General features: G+C 39.6%; 2 protein-coding genes across 5 annotated transcripts in view; one reads left to right on the top strand and one right to left on the bottom strand.

The window, feature by feature from the left end:
• Window positions 1-223: 223 nt before the first annotated feature.
• The window catches only part of LOC121731991 (hemocytin), a 71,463-nt gene continuing 49,694 nt past the window's right edge, over window positions 224-21,992 (bottom strand). For 3 of the 4 annotated variants that reach the window (XM_042121710.1, XM_042121711.1, XM_042121713.1), the window contains 18 exons: window positions 17,801-17,958; window positions 16,776-16,902; window positions 16,469-16,555; window positions 16,132-16,291; window positions 15,749-15,859; window positions 11,387-11,605; window positions 10,796-10,893; window positions 10,418-10,621; window positions 10,091-10,210; window positions 9,485-9,637; window positions 9,025-9,171; window positions 8,399-8,603; window positions 7,956-8,129; window positions 7,659-7,811; window positions 1,636-1,791; window positions 883-918; window positions 759-794; window positions 224-615 (listed from right to left, as the gene is read on the bottom strand). In XM_042121710.1, coding sequence (XP_041977644.1) covers window positions 521-615; window positions 759-794; window positions 883-918; window positions 1,636-1,791; window positions 7,659-7,811; window positions 7,956-8,129; window positions 8,399-8,603; window positions 9,025-9,171; window positions 9,485-9,637; window positions 10,091-10,210; window positions 10,418-10,621; window positions 10,796-10,893; window positions 11,387-11,605; window positions 15,749-15,859; window positions 16,132-16,291; window positions 16,469-16,555; window positions 16,776-16,902; window positions 17,801-17,958 — 2,439 coding nt within the window. In that variant the 3' untranslated portion in view covers window positions 224-520. The remainder of the gene's footprint in view (window positions 616-758; window positions 795-882; window positions 919-1,635; window positions 1,792-7,658; window positions 7,812-7,955; window positions 8,130-8,398; window positions 8,604-9,024; window positions 9,172-9,484; window positions 9,638-10,090; window positions 10,211-10,417; window positions 10,622-10,795; window positions 10,894-11,386; window positions 11,606-15,748; window positions 15,860-16,131; window positions 16,292-16,468; window positions 16,556-16,775; window positions 16,903-17,800; window positions 17,959-21,992) is intronic. The other variant, XM_042121712.1, reaches the window with a different exon arrangement.
• Window positions 18,342-20,776, top strand: LOC121731992. The gene is made up of 3 exons (XM_042121714.1): window positions 18,342-18,620; window positions 18,896-19,054; window positions 20,256-20,776. Exons 1-3 carry the CDS (start codon window positions 18,393-18,395, stop codon window positions 20,595-20,597), a joined length of 729 nt encoding a protein of 242 aa, XP_041977648.1. The 5' UTR covers window positions 18,342-18,392; the 3' UTR covers window positions 20,598-20,776.

Raw genomic sequence — 21,992 nt, 5'->3', positions numbered from 1 at the left:
ACTTAAAGTACGTGGGTTTTCAGTTCGCGAACTTACTCGGCTCGCGTCGGCGACACACGAGAATCGCTCACACTGGATTACCATGCCCCCAGGCTCACGGCTTGCGGCACGCGGCTCTTTGCTGACACAGGCGATTAAGATCGTCGAGCCATAAGTCCGCGTACTTACTCGCACGTCTGTCACCCCCTTTAAAATATTTGGGCCATAAAAGAAAGAAAACTTATACATTGCAGTTATTTATTTATATATTTTGTACACTGGTTGGTTGTCTTTGGTATCGATGGAGATTCCAGAGAAATAGTCGTATAACATTATAAGAATAACGAAGTTAGAAATTAATTATATATTATTGTTTTGTTTAATTATATTTACACATTTATTATTATTATATTATGGCAGATTTGTAGTCATTATACGGTATTGTTTTAACTTCGTGAAGCTCTTTACATTGTTGCTTTGGCTATGCCCCCTGATCTGTAGTCTATGGTTTAGACTTGGTCCCTGGTCTATAGTCTATGCTCTAGACTCGTCTGCGACGGCGGTGCGGCTCAGCGAAGCGCGCATCGATGTCATACTCTGGCTCATACTTCGGTCGCTCGTAACGCCCATGGGAACCTGAAAAAGGCATTTTAATGTAACATTAATTTTACAAAATTTAAAGAATTCGTTAATCTTCACAAATATTAATGTAGTAGTAATAATAATTAATGTTGTAAAGTTATTTTTATATAGTTAGATGGTTGTTTATCAAATCTCACCTCCATATCCGGTTTTTGTCGGGTACGGTGTCAGTCCTAAAACAAAAATATTGAATTATACTTTGCCCTATACAAGGTCTAGACATTTTGTTTCTTTCTATTTTTATGTCTAATCAAATATTACCTTTGTATCCGGTTTTTGTAGGATAGGTCGTTAGTTCTGTAACAAAAAGTACCGTTTGTCTTAGTAGGTGATTGTGACGTCAGGTGGCGTGATCTAGGTGCTGCGTTTACATGCGTATTGCAACTTGCCTGGCAATTTGACAACACGGTTACTCGACGCCACAATGTGTCAAGATGTGGATAGAACGCTTGTAACTCTAACGGCCATTCCCAATATTTGATCTATCTCTGGTTTTGCCCTACTAGAGATAGGAATAGCTCATATTAGACATTAGAGACGTATATTTTATGTCAATTGTGAGTTATTCCTATCTCTAGTAGGGCAAAACCAGAGATAGATAAAATATTGGGAACGGCCGTAAGTGTCTTATCACACTGGCGATTAGCGAGCGATTTGAAAGCGACGCGACTGGGCAGCGTCGTCGCGGCGTGGCGTGGACGCCATTTTGAACACTCGTCTACACAGATCATTATTATATATAGTAGACTCGTCTACGGAGTGACGTCAGAATCCATTTTGTTGCTGAGTGTCCAAAACGCCAAAGGCAAGCTGCGCGCACGCCGCGCAATTGCGGCGTCATCATCGCGGCGTGTGCGCTGCGCAGTCGCGTCGCTTTCAAATCGCTCGCTAATCGCCAGTGTGATAAGGCCCTAAGTTTAGTTGTGTCAAAATTACGTGCACAACGTCCGTACATCCAGTCTTGTTTCCATTTAATAACTTAGTGGTTCAGTTGCGTTGGGCGATTCCACTCACCGAGGTCAGCGGCGCCGCAGGGGCTGCAGTCGCAGGCGACAGCGGACGCGACGCGGTGCGGTAGCCGCGTGCCGTCCGCGCACGTCAGCGTTGCGTCCAGCGCCGCGAACGACGTTGCGCGGCAGCACTCGCATGATGACTCGTGCGTGCCAGTCGCTGGAACACACAATGCAATGTATTAACTGTTCTAAGAAACTCGGCTGGCTAGTTAATTTAGATTTTAGATAAATCGAAGTTAATAAATAATAGTAATCATCTTTCATCTTTGTCTTTTAAGAGTCCGTATACGAAATTTTGCCGATTTCGCTGATTTAACAGACGTGATTGAACAGTTAAAATACAGTATTTCTATAAGTTTTAATGCACAACATGTAAGATCATTTCAATTATAATCTAATGTTGCAGCTAGATTTTTGTTTCTTTTTAAGTATTTTTAAATAATCCAACTCGAACCCGCGACAGTTTTGTGATTTTTGCTGTAAAAGGTTTAGGATATCACCTGTTTATGGATTGTATTGACGTCTCAACGGTATGAAAAAATACAATGTACTGTTGAGAAAGTCGTCTATACAATGTTGGAATTACTTTTTACCACTTTAATATGAAATAGTTGAGTAAAAAAATATGTAACTCGGCAAAATTTTAGAGAAAATGGGCAAATAATTGCTGTTAATTTCGGCAACTTGGAGCTGTAATCCATAAAAAGAAAACGACAGAAATAATCTATAGATAAAATTCTATCCAATTCGAGAAAAAGGAAAAAAAAAGAAAAGCAAATTGTGCCAAAAAACACAATTCAAAACAACCTAAATATCAAGGCTGCCTTGCGGCGAGTAATATAATGTAGGGTTGTTGAGGAAGTGATTATGAGGAAGAGGGAACGAAATTATGGGGAACGTTCACTTCCCCAACAGTATCCATCTCGAAAATCACGAAGCCTTCTCTCATACGATTATTAAAACGAGACCATCAGTTGACGATTGGAGAAGAGCTTCCGTGATCTTTAAGCCTGACCGAGTCACTTGGGCAATTGACAGTTTCAAGCCTTACAAGACCGGCGGCGAGGATAATATATTTCCGGCCCTCCTACAGCAGGGCAAGGACATTATCCTTCCTATGCTACTGAAAATATTCAGAGCAAGTTTTGCGTGGGGCTACATCCCATTGGCATGGACAAAGGTAAGGGTGTCCTACATACCCAAAAGTGGGGACAGAGACAAAGCTCTACCAAAGTCATACAGACCAATTAGCCTCACTTCTTTCATGCTTAAAACAATGGAGAAGGTGGTCAACCTACACATAAGGGACACCTATCTCACTAAAATGCCGCTGCATGAAAGACAACATGCCTACCAAAAAGGCAAATCTACCGAGACGGCCCTAATGGACTTGGTAGATCGGATTGATAGAGCAATTGAAGATAAAGAGATTGCGTTATGTGTCTTTCTCGATATTGAAGGCGCATTCGACAACACTTCAACCGGCTCTATCACAAATGGCCTGGCTTCAAAGAATATAGATCCAACAACTAGGAAATGGATCAAAGCCACGCTCGACAATAGGGTAGCCTCATCGACTATTATGGACCTGACACTCAAAATCAGGCTGACACAAGGTTGCCCACAAGGAGGTGTGCTGTCACCCCTGGAATGGTCCCTGGTAGTGGATGAGCTACTAAGGGAACTGAACCTCATAGGTTACTACGCTCAAGGGTACGCTGACGACCTGGCGATTATGGTGGTGGGAAAATGCGCATCGGTGGTCGCTGGGTTGATGCAGTCAGCACTAAGAGTCGTCGAGAATTGGTGCCAAAGGGTCAAGCTAACAGTAAATGCTGATAAGACGGTCTTGATACCTTTCACCAAAAAGAGGAAGTTGGAGGGACTAAGACCCCCAACACTCTTTGGGAAAACTATTAAGTTTGCGGGTGATGTCAAATATCTAGGAGTAATCCTAGACAAAGGACTCACTTGGAATAAGCACATCGAGTATATTACGAAAAAGGCTAGATGTGCTCTGGGTTCCTGTTGGAAGCTTGTCAGCTCTAAATGGGGTATTCGGCCGAAGGCAATGCTATGGCTATATACAGCCGTAGTGAGACCGATTACCACATATGGCTGCGCAGTGTGGCATAAAAAGGCTGAACAAGTAAACTGTCACAAAAGACTAAACAGCGTACAGAGACTGGCATGTCTCATAATCACGGGTGCACTCTCGTCAACACCCACCGCTTCCCTCGAGGCCCTGATCAACTTAACTCCGCTTCCTCTGCTTGTTCAGATGGAGGCCAAAAAGGTGGCTCTCAGGGCCAGGACGGCGGGTGGGACGAATTGGGTCTCCACCCCATTTCGACAGCTGGAACAGTCTCTCAGTGAATCACCTATCATGGCCATGCCATCAGATGCCATGATCAAGGTGTATAGCTTTTCGAAGCAGTACCAGGTTGTTATACCTTCCAGGGAGGACTGGGAAAGGAAAAATCCAATCGATGTCCGCCCTAGCGACATAGTTTGGTTCACGGATGGATCAAGGAAAGACAACCGTGCGGGAGCCGGAATCTACGGAGGCAGGCCACCAAAAGGCAAATACGCCTGTTTGGGGGAGCTTGCGACCGTGTTTCAGGCTGAAGTCTTCGCTATCCTCGGTTGTTCACTAGAAAGCCTGGAGATGGCCCTAGTTAATAAAAACGTTTTTATCTTCTCCGATAGTCAAGCTGCACTTAAAGCACTGACTGCCGCAGAAGTCTCGTCCAAATTAGTTCTGGAATGCATTGAGACGTTAAACATGCTGGGAAGGAACAACAACATCCGCCTAGTATGGGTCCCGGGCCACAGCAACGTCCCCGGCAATGAAACCGCTGACGAGCTGGCTAGGCTTGGGGCCGAGAGTCTCATATATGGTCCAGAACCATTCTGTGGTATAACTCCCAGTACCACAAAGCAAGTGCTCAAGGAATGGGGTCACAGACTATGCAGGAAGCAATGGGCTGAGACCCCTGGCCTTGAACACTCCAAGGCACTAATTCCTGACTTCAACAAGAAACAATCAGAATTAGTGCTCACCTTGGGTAGGAACCAATTAAAAATCCTTACCAGAAGCCTAACTGGGCACTGCAAGCTCAACAAACACCTAAACAGAATGGGTATTTGTAGCATAATGACTTGCAGATTCTGTGAGGAGGAGGATGAAACACCTATTCACCTTCTCCTCGACTGCCCTGCTCTACTACAGAGCAGGAACAGGCACCTTGGTCGCCACGAATACTCGTCCACAGAAGAAATTCGTGGCACCAACCCCAACCATATCGTTCAATTTATGAGCAGTATAGGGTTGGGGATGATACTCTAGTGCGAAGGAGTCACAATAGATCCTCATGGGTCGCAGTGACGTCAGGGCTACAGTGACCTGCCTTCTTTAAAAAAAAAAAAAAAAAAAAAAAATGAGGAAGAGGAGGAGGAAGAGGAATTGTCACGCGCAAATTTAGAGAATGCGGATGAGGAAGAGGATATTTTTTTGAGGAAGAGGATGCGGATGAGGAATGGGGTGATAGGAAATTATAAATACTAGCGGACCCAAACCAAAAGCCTTTGTCCAGTCTGTACATAACTAGGTATATACGTTGCACAAAAAAATATACAGACGAACATATAACCTCCTCCTTTTTGGAAGTCGGTTAAAAATAATTAATAGGGCATTTTCCAGTGGACCAAACTATGAATCTAAACCATTCTCAAAACACACACAATAAAGAATCATCAAAATCGGTCCAGCAGTTAAGGAGGAGCTCAGTAACATACACAACACACGCACACAAAAAATAATTCGCCAAGTGCGAGTTGGACTCGCGCACGAAGGGTTCCGTACCGTCATAGAGAAAAAATAGGCCAAAAATTGTGTTGTTTGTATAGGAGTCCCCCTTAATTTTTTATTTTATTTTAATATTATTATTAATCATTAAAGTACACATACAATTAAGGATTTTGTGAAAATGTCAAGTGCGTACCTGTTGCCATTATTGTTTAATATTAAAAAAGGCCAAAAAAATCAAGTTTGTTGTATAAGAGCCCCCGTTAAATATTAATTTAATGTTGTTTTTAGTATTTATTATTATAGCAACAACAAAAATACACAATGTGTGAAAACTTCAGAAAGCTAGCTATATCCATTATTGAGATACAGCCTGGAGACAGACAGACGGACAGACATCGAAGTCTCAGTAATAGGGTCCCGTTTTTACCCTTTGGGTACGGAACCCTAAAAAGGCGCTCTGGCCTGTGCGGTGCCATGATTGGATACGCGACGCATACGCGACGCAGTGAAATTCCTCATAAATTCCTCTTAAATTTTGAGGAAGCGATAGCGGAAGAGGATTTTTTTTTTATTTATGAGGATGCGGTAACGGTTGAGGAACCCAAAATATTGCGGAACTTCCTCATTATGAGGAAGCGGAAGAGGAATCCTTAGCAACCCTAATATAATGTGAGATTTAGGTTGTTTTGAATCGTGTTTTTTGGTACAATTTGTTTTTTTTTCTTTTTTCTCGAATTGGATATAATTTTATCTATATAGATTATTTCTGTCCTTTTCTTCAAAATTCGGCAAAATTTCGTATACGGACTCGACGTAAATGTAAACTAGTGCCAGCCATAGAATTAGAACGTTAGAAAATGCATTCCATACAATCGTCAGCGCGAAAATGTGAGCTCACTCATCTGAGAGCAGTGTGCCTTAGGACGCGGTAACAACCGGACGTGTTTAATTTATTAATTACCGCGTTGTTTTTCGCTACATTTCGCTCCAGAATGCCGTCATGCCTTCCGACAGTGCAGTAACAAAACGAGGAATACAAATAAAGCCAAAGGTGTAATATTTCACACGTAATTACTAAGATTTTATTAATATTTAAATTATTGTCGTAAAGTGAGCGAAAGAGAAAGTAGTATATGCTATTACTGTAAGACAAAAAAGGACGGCAATATTTTCTCGATGCACATTTTGCACGAAAAAACATTGCTACAGTTTTGACGGCATACGTCGTATCTAAGTATTTTGATATCGTTGGTGCCAGCAGCCAGAGCGACGTTTTATTCTCGGTGATCTGTATCTAAAATAATTTAATATTATGATTGGTAAAACCCTCGGCATCGACCAAAATTACGGTCGAAGAAATAAATCTTAAAAACAAACGTTGAAATTAAACGAACTTTTCCGAAGTGTAGCTACTTTCAAAAATAGCTTATTATCTATATTATTTCTTTTATCAAAAAATTCCTTCGGTTGGACACTAGAAGCGATCATTGTGGAAGACCATTAGCAAAATTGTAAATGTATATGTATATAACTTTATTTTATTTATATTTTAAAATATACAGATATATTATATATACAAACTTTAAATATAAAACTATAAAAAGAAAAACTTGCCCAAGTCGTCCCCATCTGGCAGAGTGCCCAGCAAGCTGACAGCATTGCCACGTTGGATGGCAATTGCTATCCGCTGTGCCAGGTAGCTCCCAGCTCTGGGGTCTCGGATGGCTTCAACAAGCTTCTTAGATATTCCTCTAAAAAGCTTATGTGCCCCCGGACCCCATGCGCCTAGAGTTTTCACCCCAAACGGTTCAAATATAAGATCTCCACTGAGGTTCTCATATTTGCGCCGCTTGAGGTTCTCTGCTTGGTTTGCGGCTGCGCCCGCACAGCTCGAGGTGCTCTGAATATGGGACGAGGCGAGTGTGTCGACACAAGTAGCGTCCCACACAAGGGCCCGACCCACATTCCAGGGCACCAGGGTCATTCCATCGGGTCTCTTGCCATCGTCGCGCGCCAAACCGGAGGGCTCCAGTATCGCTGGCACGCCGGCAGTGACAAGAGCCCGACGAATGAGATCATTCAGGTTGTGATGCCGTGAAAAGCGTCCGGCACTTCGCGAGCAGCACAACCCGTGGTGACCATAGCTGTCAACGCGCGCGCCGCAAACACACTGATTGTAAATTGACTATGAAATATGATCATTAAAATCTCACCGTTGTTAAACAGCGTGCCGGAGTTACAGTGGCCACGACACTCCATGAAGCGCGGCAACCCCTCGCGGTTGTCGCAGTAGCCGTGCACGTGCAACTCCACGTGGAATAGCCCGATCGTCTCCGATAACGGCATCGCTTCCGGTGCGCACGTTTCTGGAAACGTATGCCATCAATTAACATCTATAATAATTATTATACTCGGGTCGACGAGAAAGAAGAACTTGGTATACTGTCCTGTCGCTACTCTTATCTCCTCCATAATTTAAACACTATGTCAATATTTTACAGCACACTTACTGAGATTAGCCGGTTTCTCGGTGCACACTTGGCAGCAGCCCTCCTGCACGCGGTCTGCGGGCGCGCACGCCGACACGTCCGGGCACACCGCGGCCGATGACGTCACCATCACGTCCGCGCCGTAACGCTCGCACGAGTACGACGTGCAGTTGTCCGGGGAATGCCATGTGCTGCCTGTAATAGTAGAAAACTCGGTTATATTACAGAAAATTAATAATTTTAATATACATATTAAAGAAAAACACACCACAAATGGCTAGAAGGCGTGTTAATAATGTTTTTATTTACCAAGTTCAGATCATTACCTGATTATGAGTTCCGGCACCACTAGGCTAACCCATACATTTTTTTTCTCTAGCGTCAACCAGCAATTTAGCTTTTAGAAGATTTATCGGGCAAGCTCTACATCTGTATCGATTACACTAAATCAGTTTTCCACTCACCAACATCCTTCAACTCATCACCGACGACGCACTGATGTTGAACGCAGCGGCCGCAGCACTCATCCGTCGTGCGCTCGTATCGCCAGCCGCGCGCGCACTCAGTGACGCACGGCGTACGCTCAGCTAGTTGAGTCAGACGACCTGACATATCGCGCGCGCACGTCACGTTCACGCACGGATCCGATGACACCCAAGTTTGACCCTCCTAAACGCAGGATTGATAGAAAGTTTGTAATGGAAGAAAGTATGAACAGATTAACTACATGTTATCTAATATCTTTTATCTTTAAATGAGCAATTCTTGTATATATGTACCTATATATATAATTGGAATCTCGGAATCGGCTCCAACGATTTTCATGAAATTTATTATTTAGTATATAGGGGGTTTCGGGGGCGATAAATCGATCTAGCTAGGAATCATTTTTAGAAAATATCATTTTATTCGTGTTTTATCGAATACCGAGCAAAGCTCGGTCAAATAGCTAGTGTTTTTTTTTAATTGCAGACACAATAACATACAAATCGGGCTTTTGTGACATCAAACATTTGTCAGACGTTACAAACTTAAAGAACATACTCATAACTACCATATACCTAACTCCAAAGTAGGTAAACGTCTTTACCTGATAGATTTCGTTGCCGACTCTGCACGCAATCGGCTCGCGCTTGTGACAACACTTGTCAGGGATAGCCTCGTCGCTCAGCACGAACTGTTTGACGAGGGACTCCGGAACTTCGGGACACGTCTCGTTGGAGCTTTGCACTTGTAACTGTAATATGTGAATGTTTGACATTATAAATTAGTTACTCTATTATATTTATAAGTAGTTAATCGTGTTAAATCATAAATGTACGGTCGAGTACAGCAACCTAGAAACTTTCGCAATTGACACAAGTATCATTCGTATCTTTGGTCAAACAATTAAAATTATGTTCAGTATAGAAATTGAGGCAAATTGAGCATTGCCTTTGAGGCAGATGTAGCTCGCCGACGCACCTCACGGCCCCGCCCACAACGCAGTAACCACGTAGAGCCGCAATACAATAACATAATTTTTAAAGTTAATATGAAGGTCACAGTACCGTGCCGTTGACATTGAGGCAAGTGTAGTTGGTACAATGGTCGTTAGAACGCCACACCTCGCCGACGCGCCGCACGGCCCCGCCCACCACGCACGCAACCGGCTCGCAACGCCCACAACATGATCCGTCTTCAGCTTCTTTGTACTCCCAGCCCTGGAGTAATCGGATGGATGATTTGATATGACATAACCAGCTAATAAAATAAATGCGAAAACGTGTCCGTCTTGTCTGTTAATATATTACTTCTTTACGCTTAAGATAAGATACAATATTGATTTTATTTAAAAGAATATTATAGTTTTTAACCCGGAAAAAGTAACAATAGTAATAATATCTAGGGTTTCAAAAGCCGTAACAACGGAGTTGTTTTTTTAAATAAAATAAGGGGCAATCGAGCAAACGGGTCACCTGATGGAAAGCAATTATAAGTGTCGCCCATGGACACTCACAACATTAGAAGAGCTGCAGGTACGCTGCCGGCTTTTTAAGACGGAATACGCTCGCTTCTTGAAGGTTTAAACTTACTGTTACTTTCGATTTATATTTTATTTATTTATTAGTACCTATTTTATTTATTACTCAATACTAAATTATCATGCATCGTACCGGCTTGCAGCCAGTCTCGCAGTTCTGGACGGTGGTGATCTTCTCTAGGCGGGCGGGCTCGGCCTCGGCGCAGCGGTACGACTCGCACGGGTTGTCCGCCGACGTCCAGTTCTCGCCGACCTGTCGCATGGTCAGATTTTAAAATTATTTATAATATTAAATATTAAGTTTATATTTTTCAATTATTGGCGTGGGCATTACACACATGAACACGTGCCGAGTTTATCACATTGCATATTTTACGTGTTAGCATAAATTAACAAAAAAGAAAAACTACTAAACTAGTCTTTAAGTGCCGACAATATTGCCTTCTTTTATATTTTTTACCTTGTAAATATTGTCACCGTCGCGGCAGGCCACATGTACGGGCTCGGGGCAACACGCGAAGGGCACGGGGCGGGGCTCCACCACGAATTGGTCGCTGGGGCCAATGTCGGGGCACTCCCGCAGGCTGCACTGCGGCGCGGGGCCCCGGGCTGACGGCACGCAGCGGCAGCGCCGGCACGGACCGTCCAGCCATACGCTGTCCAGCTACAATAAATAGATTAGTTGAGTCTTTAAAGAATACCTAACGTTCAAAACTAAGCTATATTTATTAACCTTAACTAATTCAAATTGAGTTACTTGTAATTTAACGCAATATAATTTACACGAGATTTGTTTATAAGCACTTTTTAAATATTTTTGTTATTCTATGCCCCTCACCTCTTTCAGAGTCTCCAATTGGGTGGTGCGTATTTTCTCTCCTCCCTTCGGAGCTGCCTCCCATTCCAGCTTAACGATGCACTTGTCCTTGGGAGGTTCTGTAAAATTTACATTTTAAATTAATCAAAATATATACTGTTTACGTAGGTAACGAAAGTAGTTTTTCATGTACGAAATTTTTTTATCAAATATGGTGTCTTATCGTAAGTTTTTAAATCTACATTCGTCCGATGTTATTTTTACTTTGGGACACTTTGAGTCGGGCACTCACCGCAGCGATGTTCGGGGCAGCACTTGGCAAATATCGTTGTCAGTCTTCAGCTCGTGGAAGCGGGGGCAGCACCCAGCGCGTTCGACCACGCCCCTAAGGCCCGCCCTCACGGGTACTACTCTAGGACACTCACCGCAGCGATGCTCGGGGCAGCACTTGGCAGTATCGTTGTCAGTCTTCAGATCGTGGAAGCGGGGGCAGTCGGGGGCGTGCAGACACAGCTGGGGGCGACACACAAAGCGCGCGCGGGGGCTGCACTCGGCGCGGTCGACCACGCCCACCAAGACCCGCCCTCAGGGCTACTACTCTAGCTCACTCACCGCAACGATGCTCGGGGCAGCACTTGGCAGTGTCGTTGTCAGTCTTCAGGTCGTGGAAGCGGGGACAGTCGGGGGCGTGCGGGCACAGCTGGGGGCGACACACGAGGCGCGCGCGCGGGCAACACCCGGCACGGTCGACCACGCGCTCCATGCCCGGCTCCAACATCTCCACCTCGCTCTCCGTAGGGATGTGCTCGCACTCGCTCTCCGGCATGCATTCTAAAAATAGTTCGAGAGATACATACACTAGGGCTGGTATAAATAGTCAAGATGCATCTCGGTCTAAAGACACGGTTCATGCTCTGTGATTGGTTGGCTGTCAAAATTTGGACCAATCACAGAGCCGAACCGCGTCTTGAGACCGGGTCGCATCTTAAGTACTGACTATTTATTCCAGCCTAAGTATATGAGGCGTCTAGTTCCAGAAACCGCCAACTCCATTTTTTAAAGTTTTTTGACATTTGAATGTGGTTTAAAAGAAAAAAAAAAGTAGTTTACTTGTCTCTAAGTACTCAGATCCATACCTCGCCAAATCCAATACAAAAAGCTGCCTAAATTAAACGGTGAATTTCAAAATCCGCCAGCTCCAATTCCGAGTTAGTTTCAGACCCCGCCACCTCCTGTCGACCAATCAGTGAGCTGCTTTTTTAATACAAATCATTATGGCGGAGGAGCGTCTTGCGTGTGTTTAGTAGTGTAATTTTATTTTGATTTTGGCGAAAATAATGTGTGATTTAGTAAAAAATGTGGAAAAAGCTGAACCTAATAAAGGCAGAAAAAGGAAAAAGCAACCAGAATTATGGGAAACGACCAAAAAGCGTGAGAAAAGGTAAGAGAAAGTACCACGATTTGTATGGCTAATCGTTTGAGATGACAGTTGGAATAATATACAGGTTGTTTTTTGTTTCTAATGTTATATGATTATGGCATGTTTTTTTTTTATCCCGAATGAAACTACGGCGGATCGCTCAATGAATGAAAAAGATTTTTTAATAAAAATTTTGAACATGTTGGGTGCTGACTGCTGTTACTGCTGTATCGATGCCTTTTCAGGCAACCATTCTTGAAAAGTCTAATAATGAAAAATTAATAAATTAGTAGAATGTGCCTCCACAAAGAGACTGAACCTAAATAATTATTGAGTTAAATCGGCCAAGTGCGAGTCGGACTCACGCACGAAGGGTTCCGTACCGTAATAGACCAAACATAGGCAAAAAATTGTGTTTCTGTATGGAAGCAGGGCTTCCATACAAAAACACAAAAAATATATAAATATTAATATATTATTTTTATTTTATTAATAATTTATTTATTTAGGACCAAAAACAGTTTTGCATTAATTACAACAATAGGTTTGGACATTTAAAAATACTAGCTACATGCAATAACTAATTACAATTGGTCACAACATGCAATTAACATCATAAAGTAAACAGTAAACACAATTTGAAATAAAAATAAACATATCGATAAAAATACAGATTTTAAAATAACAAAAAATATACAATTCATTAAGTTTAAATAACAATAATAAAATAATAAAAATAACAATAATAAGGGTTCAATTGTAAAATAAATTATAAAACGATTTTTAAATATAAATTATGTAAAATTGAAGTTAAAAATGCTTACTAAAATACTAATTAAAGCGGCAAGAGATATACACAATCTGTGAAAATTTCAGAAATCTAGCTATAGCGGTTCGAAAACAACAACATTTTATTCTTGCCAAATGGGTAGGCAGAAACCATTGAACCTTACTGCCATATACATAATTAATACATCTTTTATTCCAGGTATACGCCTACTGATTTACCTACACCACCGACGTGCAGACATAATACAAAATCACTTAAATGTGGTAAATTTACAATGGCAGACTTAGGAAAAATTCACGCAGTATTTTATGCCCAAAAGAAAAAAATCTACCAAGATAATTTTATTTTGCAACATTGCATCCACAAAAACGTCAACCGACATCGGCCTAAGAATTCGTCACGTGTACCAAAAAAGATGAGCGTGGAGTACATACTACCAAAACCAACGAGTGGAGGTCAAGTGCGTGTTTGTAAAGCAGCATTTCTGTCTATATTAGGCATTAAGAAAGACAGAGTATCCGGAGTTTTAAAAAGGTCATTTAAATCATCTGGAGCTCCTGCTAAAGAAAACAGAGGAGGAGACCGAAGATCTCAAGCAAATGCAGAAAAGTGTCTTGCTATTTGCTCATTCATCGAATCACTTAAGGGCTCTGAGTCTCATTATTGTAGAGGAAAATCTTCTAGTCGTATTTACCTGTCGAGTGAACTCAACATAAAAAAGTTATGGCGGATTTATAATGAAAGTGCAGAAGAGACAAAAAAAGTGAAGCAGTCATATTTCCGAAACATATTTAACACAAAATACAATATTGGGTTTGGATCACCTCGAACTGACGTATGCTCTCGTTGTACTGAGTTAAATGAAAGGATAAAAACTTCTAAAGATCCTATGCAAAAACAAGAGTTAATAACGCAGAAAAGAATTCACTCTTTGAGAGCGAAAGCCTTTTATAATATGTTAAAAACAGCAGAGGACAACGTGACAACAATTTCATTTGACTGTCAAAAGAACATGATGCTGCCTAAATTACCAGACCAATCCGCTTATTTTAGCCGACAAATAAATTTTTATAATTTTACGGTTGTTGTTGGTACCTCAAAAAATCAATTATTAAAGGGAAATGTTTTCATGTATTACTGGAATGAGTCAGAAAGTCCCAAAGGATCGAATGAAATAGCGAGTGCCGTATTTCACGCATTGAAATCGATTGATATTCAGCAAAATATCGATACAATTCGATTGTTTGCAGATGGTTGTGGAGGGCAAAATAAGAACAGTACAATGATTGCCATGTGTAGCAAATGGCTATTTACTCATGCTCCTCGACACGTCAAAAAAGTCGAGATTATTTTCCCCGTAGTTGGGCACTCCTTTTTACCTCCAGATAGAGTTTTTTCCAAAATCGAAAAAGAGTTACGTAGAGTTGAAGTCATTACTAACCCGAAACAATACCTTAATATTTAAAAAACTCATGGAACGCCATATCATTTAAGTCAAGATGTGCCCATATATGATTTTAAAACACAATGCACCAATATCCTTAAGCCTCCAGGAACATGGCATTTTAAATTTAATTTATCAAAGAGATTTTTTATCACTCGTGGTCAAACCAATGTATTCGTGCAAGGAGAAGAGAATTATAGAACAGAATTAAATGAGCGAAAAATTATAACTAAAAAATCAAAAACCATTTCCAATATAGACCCAATACCTGTCCCATATGGAAATATTTTGAAAAAGGAGAAAGTTAATGATGTTACAAAACTGTTGGCCAAACATTATGGATCAGCATGGAAGGAATTGGAAGATCTTAAATTTTATGTGGACATTTTTAACCGTAATAGCGGCGATGTTGAGGCAGACGTACACGATCTCGAGTGTGAGCCCGTCGAGGAAAATGAAAATTTCATTTAGCATTGAAATTGTTTTGTTTACGTGAGACATGTCATGCAGTCTTTAATTACATATTTTGCTAACAAATAAACTGTTCTTTATTTAGAAAATAACTTTTATTCGATAGATAATACACTCAACAAATAGAACACTCTGTATATTTTTTATATTTATATCAATCACCGCCATCTCCAATATGATTGAGTTCCAGAAACCGATAACTCCGTCGGTAAGTTTCGAATTGCGCTATCTCCAAATTTCAATGCCGTTTTTTGCTAGTTTCGAAAGTTATATGACATTTTTTTTATAACATTAATATTAAAAAAGTAATGCGAATATAGATAAAAAGACACTAAACTCCCTAAGCTCATAAAAAAGCCTTAGTACTATTTTCATAAATACTGAAACCTACTTGCGTGCGGAGCTGACGGCTTTTGAAACTAGACGCCTCATATTTTATACTGCACTGGAGCGCATAATACTCAATGTTTAATGTTTCTACTAAAGAAAAGCTTTGTACAATGAAACACTCAAATGAGCTCATTCAAGTTCCAGTAAATTCAAATTCAAATCGTTTAATAGATAATTAGAGTCCATATTATAAATTGAAAATTACATAATAATTAATATACGCATATATAGTAAAGCGTACGCACACTTCAGCATCGCATTCAGCGATTGGAATCGTACTAGATGCTGCCCGCAACTTTATTGCGCTGAAATGAGTTTTTTGCTCGAGAACTATATGTAGTTCCAAGATACAAAACATCTTGTGCCCGTCTACAGGATTGAAAGTATCTGCATATCAAATTTAATAAAAATTGGTTCACCGATATTATAATAAAAAGAATACAACAAAATGTTTCTTACCACACGCAAACTCGGGGCAGCCCTGGTCATTGATCTTCTGCTTCAGAACTTGTCCGAAGCCGCAGTCCATCTTCTTCGGGGTCTCGCATCGCTCCTCCACGGGTTTCAGAACTGCAAAACAATAGAAAAATTATAGCAAACAATGTTTCCAACATCTAATAGGAATAAATTATAATATAATTACAATGAATTAATGTTGTTTGTCCACAACTTGGAGTCCCATTTGTTGCAGTACCGGTGCGCAACGTCGCTAAAAGCAATCCGGGCATCATAAAAGGGAGATGCAGATGCTCACCGACAGATGCAGCTAAGGGCACCGAAATGTCACCCAGGGCGCTGGCTTCCCTAAAGTCGGCCTTGCTGCATGTGCACTACTGACTCACCGCACAGGTAGGTGGGGCAGCAGGCGTCGGGCGCGGGGGGCGTGGTCAGCAGGTCGTGGTCGCTGGCGCACACGGGCCGCGTACAGGTCTGCGTCGTGCACGCCACGTGCGCCTCGCCGTGTGCGGTCTTGCTGCATGTGCATTTTGTGCATGCGTCCTCCTGATGAAGAGTACGAACAAAAGACTTATGTAGAGGTAGATAAAGCTTCCTAAAGAAATATATTTTTTATATATTTATGAACACAGACATTGATTTATAAGCAGATGGCGGACCTACGTGACTCGTTGGGGTACCGTATACATTTTTAAAGTATACAAATAATACGAAATTACGAACCTGCCATTCGTCGCCGGCATAATGTTCTTTGTTGGCGTCGCACGGGAAACATTTGGATGGTTCAATGCACGTGTTGTTTACTTTTACCTGAAACAAAAAATAAAACAATCATTGATATCATCATACCTTTACTTTCCTCTTATAATTTATGGCGTCTGTTAAGAAATTATTTTTGAAACTCGGGTGTAGTTTCTAATAGTAGGTACGCTAAGAACAATATTTCACATTGCGAAATTACTGAAACAAGGTTGTGATTTATAAGAAAAACTTTTCCTAAGCTACTTTAACTTAATTATATGATACTCACTTTCCCCTCGGGACAGAAGCATCCCTCTACTGGTTTGCTGTCGCACTTCTTGCCGTTCTTGTATTCGTCGTTGTTGTCGCACGTCCTCTCGCAGTCCACACACGGACGGTACACTAGCGGCGCATCACTGTTGAGAAACAGCAATTTTAAATAAGTATAAAAAGAGTCCGATCCGATTATGAGTTTTGAATTAAACGTTCGAATCTATAATAATAATAATAATAATAATAATAATAATAATCTTTATTGATGATAACAATATTATAGGTACATTGTTTACATTGTTGACAGTAATTATTGTTAACTTAACTTTAATATAAACAATTTTATGGTACTAAGTACCTAAACTAGGTCACATGACCTGTTCTTATAGGTACTTAACTTTAGTCATGTTAGTGCTCGGATATTGTGTTGTCTGTCTGTGTGTCGTGTATGGAAAATATGATCCTAGCCCTACGAGTAATCTTGGGATGGTAACTGCTTCCTATAGAATCCAGTTCCGCTAGGGGGTATGAATTATTGTGTATGGGTGTAGCCGAATGTTCGAATCTATTATGTTGTTATATTAAATGAAATTTAGTATATTTCATGAAAATCGTTTCGTCGTCGACGAGGGGTTTCGGGGGCGATAAATCGATCTAGCTAGGAATCATTTTTAGAAAATGTCATTTTATTCGTGTTTTATCGAATAGAGTCAAATAGCTAGTAGTAATTACATTCGATGGGGGACCTTCTTTGCTTCATAGCAAAGAATCGAATCAAGAGTGCTTATCATAACAATTATCATCGTCTCATGATGACGATAATTATAATAAGCACTCTGAATAATAAAGATATTTAGGCAGCGTATTTAACGGTCCGTTGTTTTTGTCTATCATGAGATTCATGAGACATTTTCAATATGCCAGACAAAGACAAGCAGACCTTGTTTAGTATTCGCTATGTAAATTTATTAGTAAGGGACCAAATGGAGTGACAAGGCCCGGTGTATGTTTGACGTTTTATCTGATAAGTTGATAACTCACCAGGCCAATGGGCACAGATAAGCGCGCCAGTCCAGGCAGACTCCCTGGCGAGCGCAGTCTGCGGCGTACCGCTCGAGCGTGCCGCACGCGCTGCGGTTAAGGCACAGTTCTGTCTCACACGCCTCCAAGTACGGTTGCGAGTCGATCAGCGCTAAGCACTGCAAAAAATTACACTTATTACAGAGCTGGTTTTCTGGCGAAACCTTCACGAGCAACGAGAAATCGTACACTCCCAAATTGTTCCTCTAAACTACAGCCACATCTACTTCCTGCGCAGACCACCGTAATATTTAATAATTTACTTCAATCAATCAAGTCATCAACATCCTTTCCATGTTTTTAAATATGTCTTTCGAATATCGTTGCATGTACTCTATCAGGGCAATAAGTAAAAAAAAAATTGTGTCAACTGTCAGTAAAACTGTCATAGCCGTCATGTGTCATGTCACCATGTGTCAAATACTGTCAAAACAGAAACTTCAAATTTCACTAAAATAATATTTATTGTTTACGTTTCAATCTCGAAAATATTATTGTTTTTATATAACTATTATGACTAAAACATAATACATTTTTATGTTTTCTCCTTACTATGTCCACGAACACGCGTACGTTTATTATAGAAGTGATCGAAAGGTATAAGGCACATCAATGTTTATGGAAAATTCATCATCAGGATTATCGTGATAGAGAAAAGAGAGACGAGGCTATGAAGGATTTGTTGCAGTTCTTCAAAACAAAGGATCCAGAGGCCAACTTAGACACAGTCAAAAAGAAGATATCTACTCTGAGAAATTGTTTTAGAAAGGAACATAACAAGGTACCTACCCTTGTTTGTTGTTTGTAAAGAAAAAAGTTGTACTGCAAGTGGGTTTTCTGTGTCAAATTAAAGCCAATTACGTCTTGCGAGATTTAATCATTATCGTCTAATTCAATTGATTGGAACTGAAAATCATTAATTTCCAGTATCACACCATCTTTAACTTAGTCTCTTAAGTTTTTGATGTACCAGACCAGCTGATAATGTCTAATATTTTCAATGTGTACCAGACCAGATAATAAAGTATAACTACTTTAATTTAATTAACTTTACAGGTTAAGGCATCATTAAAATCTAGTTCAGGGACTGGAGAAATGCATATCCCTAAGCTGTGGTACTACACAGAAATGTTGTTCTTGGTAGATGAGTATGCACCATTAACACAGTCTGACCATTCTGTCTTTATAGATATGCAATTTGAAAATGGTTCTGAGGTATGCAGTTTATTTATCCATTATTCCTTGCATCTCAACAAATCACAGTTGGAATTTGTACAAATCATAGTGGTATTATCTGTACAGTATTTATTTCATATTGCTTCAAAACTAAAAAAATTGCAATCATTCTGCAAAGCCTATTGAAATTTGCTTTAATCAAAATCAAAATCAAAAATATTTATTTCCAAATAGGTTAACAAAGTTAACTCTTTCAGAATGTCGTGTCTACATGAGGCCTACCACCGGTTCGGGAACTACCCCGCCGAGAAGAACCGGCGTAAGAAACTCGAACGGGGCCACCTTTTACCAAAAAGGTGGAAAATAACAAAGATAGTTTAAACTAATTTACGTTAAGTATGTAAGTACTTATTTTTACTTGCTATAAAGTAAGTAAAAATATGGTATATTTATATAGAAGCGACCTATGGTCAGTCAGCTTATTTTTCCCAAGGTGTGCTATCATTGAGAAAATCTGTTACATTATAATAAGCCTTAGTACACAAATGATCTTTAACAACTTTTTTAAATTTATTAATTGGAAGATTTTGGACGTCGTCTGGGATTTTATTGTATAGGCGTATACATTGAAAGATTTGCTTACTTTGCTCAGCCTGGTTATTGGTATATCTAGCTTGTGCTTATTCCTAGTGTTCCTGCAGTGAATGTCACTTTTTGTTTTAAAATTGTTTACATTTTTTCTCACGTATAACACAATTTCCAAAATGTATTGAGAGATTACGGTCAGAATTCTTATTTCTTTAAACTTTTCTCTGAGAGATTCAAAGGATGACATTTTATAAATAGATCGTATAGCTCGCTTCTGCAGCACAAATATTGTGTTAATATCAGCAGCACTTCCCCATAGTAGAAGGCCGTAAGACATTCTACAATGAAAATAACTATAGTAAACTAATTTCGCCGTGTCTTCATCACAAATTTCTCTAATTTTTCTGACTGCATATGCTGCGGAACTGAGCTTATCGGCCAGTTTGGCAATATGAGGACCCCACTGCAGTTTATAATCTAGTGTCACTCCTAAAAACACAGTAGTGTCAACAAGATTCATTTTCTCATCATTTAATAGCAAATTGGTTTGCACTTGCTTAACATTTGGCAAGGTATTACAGTACATTTGGCATTTTCTATTCCTACTTTGCTTGTATAAGAAAAAAACCTTTAACAAAATATTTTTTTTCAGATAAGTGACTATGAAAGTGAAGGTAACATATCAACAAATGATGAAATTAAGTTTTCACCGGTTTCACATAACAGTGTGGATTCATCGTCAAGAATAAAATCAAAAAGAAAATCAAAATCACCAAACGACACTGATTATGTTGTTGCAAAAATAGCCAAGAAACTAGATGAGCCACCACGGCCCAAACAGCAGTTCGATTCGTTTGGAGAACACATTGCAGAAAAGCTAAGAAATTTACCAAGCTTAATGGCTACATATTGTCAAAAAGTAATTAATGATGCAATATTCATGGCTGAGACTAACAGACTGACTATAGATTCACATATTGTAAATAAAGATTAGTGTTAGTTCATGAATCATGACAATCAACCACTCACACTATCTCACCTCACTAGAGCAATGCCACAGCCAACATTGTTCTGTAGCAATGCGGTATCACAACGAGTTAGCGAGGACAATTGCTTTGGAAATATACTGATAGTCGTTGCAAATGATGCAAAATGTTAATATTGCATGTCATAGTGTGTGAAAAGCATTCTGAAGTTGAAACAGCAAAGAAAAAAAATAATGTGGCCTCTCTCTTATGCAAAATAGTTGAAGACGTGAGTGGAAGAATCAAAGTAACATTTCGTAACATACGGACAATAACTCATTTTTCCCCTAATTATTTTAATAAAACTTGTAACTTATCTAAGTTTCATAACCTAGCTAATATTTCTGGCTACACATATGATCCATAGTTTTTCTATTTCAAACCTACATTTAAGCAAAAAAATGGGAAGTTTTTTCATGTTACTTACCTTATTCTTCCACTCACTCTTGATATTATCAGTTATTGCAATTATAAGTGAAACTCATCCCAACCTTTCACTAACTACAATGTTATTTCTCAAAATAACTTGGTGGTTAGTTTCATTCAAATCAGGTCAGACAGACTATTTTATTGATAAAGTATTATATAATAATTATTATGTTTATATATATTATAGTTAGGTAGTTTTCACAATGTATTTAATTCAAATACAATATTTTTTCAAATTGGAAATTAATTGCATCGCGAGAAATGCTTTAATTTATTTTTACTGAAATGTTCCGCCTTTACTATAATCTCACTTAAATGTTTTGTTATAATTTATAAAATACTAGCTGTCCCGGTGAACTTCGTGTCACTTTAAAACCTTCCCTGGACTTCTACGAATATTTTAAGACTAAAATTAGCCAAACCCGTTCAGCCGTTTTCGAGTTTTAGCGTTACTAACATAATTGAAAATCCATTTTTATATATTTGACTTAAGTATTATCACAAATCTTTTGTATGGGAGTATAGAAAAGTGTTGTTTTTAGACTTTTTCAGGAAATTTTAATTTTTTTTTTAGAATTTTTCTCTCCGTAAGAACCATCCTCGTACTTCAAGGAATATTTAAAAAAAAGAATTAGCGAAATCGGTCCAACCGTGCTCGAGTTTTGCGCTTAGCAACACATTCAGCGACTCATTTTTATATTATAGATAATTGTGACATAAGAAATTTAAATAGAAGTAATTTAATTCAAATAAATTGTGTCATTTTTTTATATTCAACTTTTTATACTCCTAATATGCACACAGTATTTCAATTTCTGGCTCATCTATACTAATATTATAAATGCGAAAGTATCTCTGTCTGTCTGTCTGTCTCGCTTTCACGCCAAAACTACCGAACCGATTGTAATGAAATTTTGTATACAGATAGTCTAAAG

The sequence above is a fragment of the Aricia agestis genome, chromosome 11, assembly GCF_905147365.1.
Source record: "Aricia agestis chromosome 11, ilAriAges1.1, whole genome shotgun sequence".
In the NCBI taxonomy this organism is placed as follows: Eukaryota; Metazoa; Arthropoda; class Insecta; order Lepidoptera; family Lycaenidae; genus Aricia; species Aricia agestis.
This window is presented reverse-complemented; position numbering and strand designations above follow the sequence as displayed.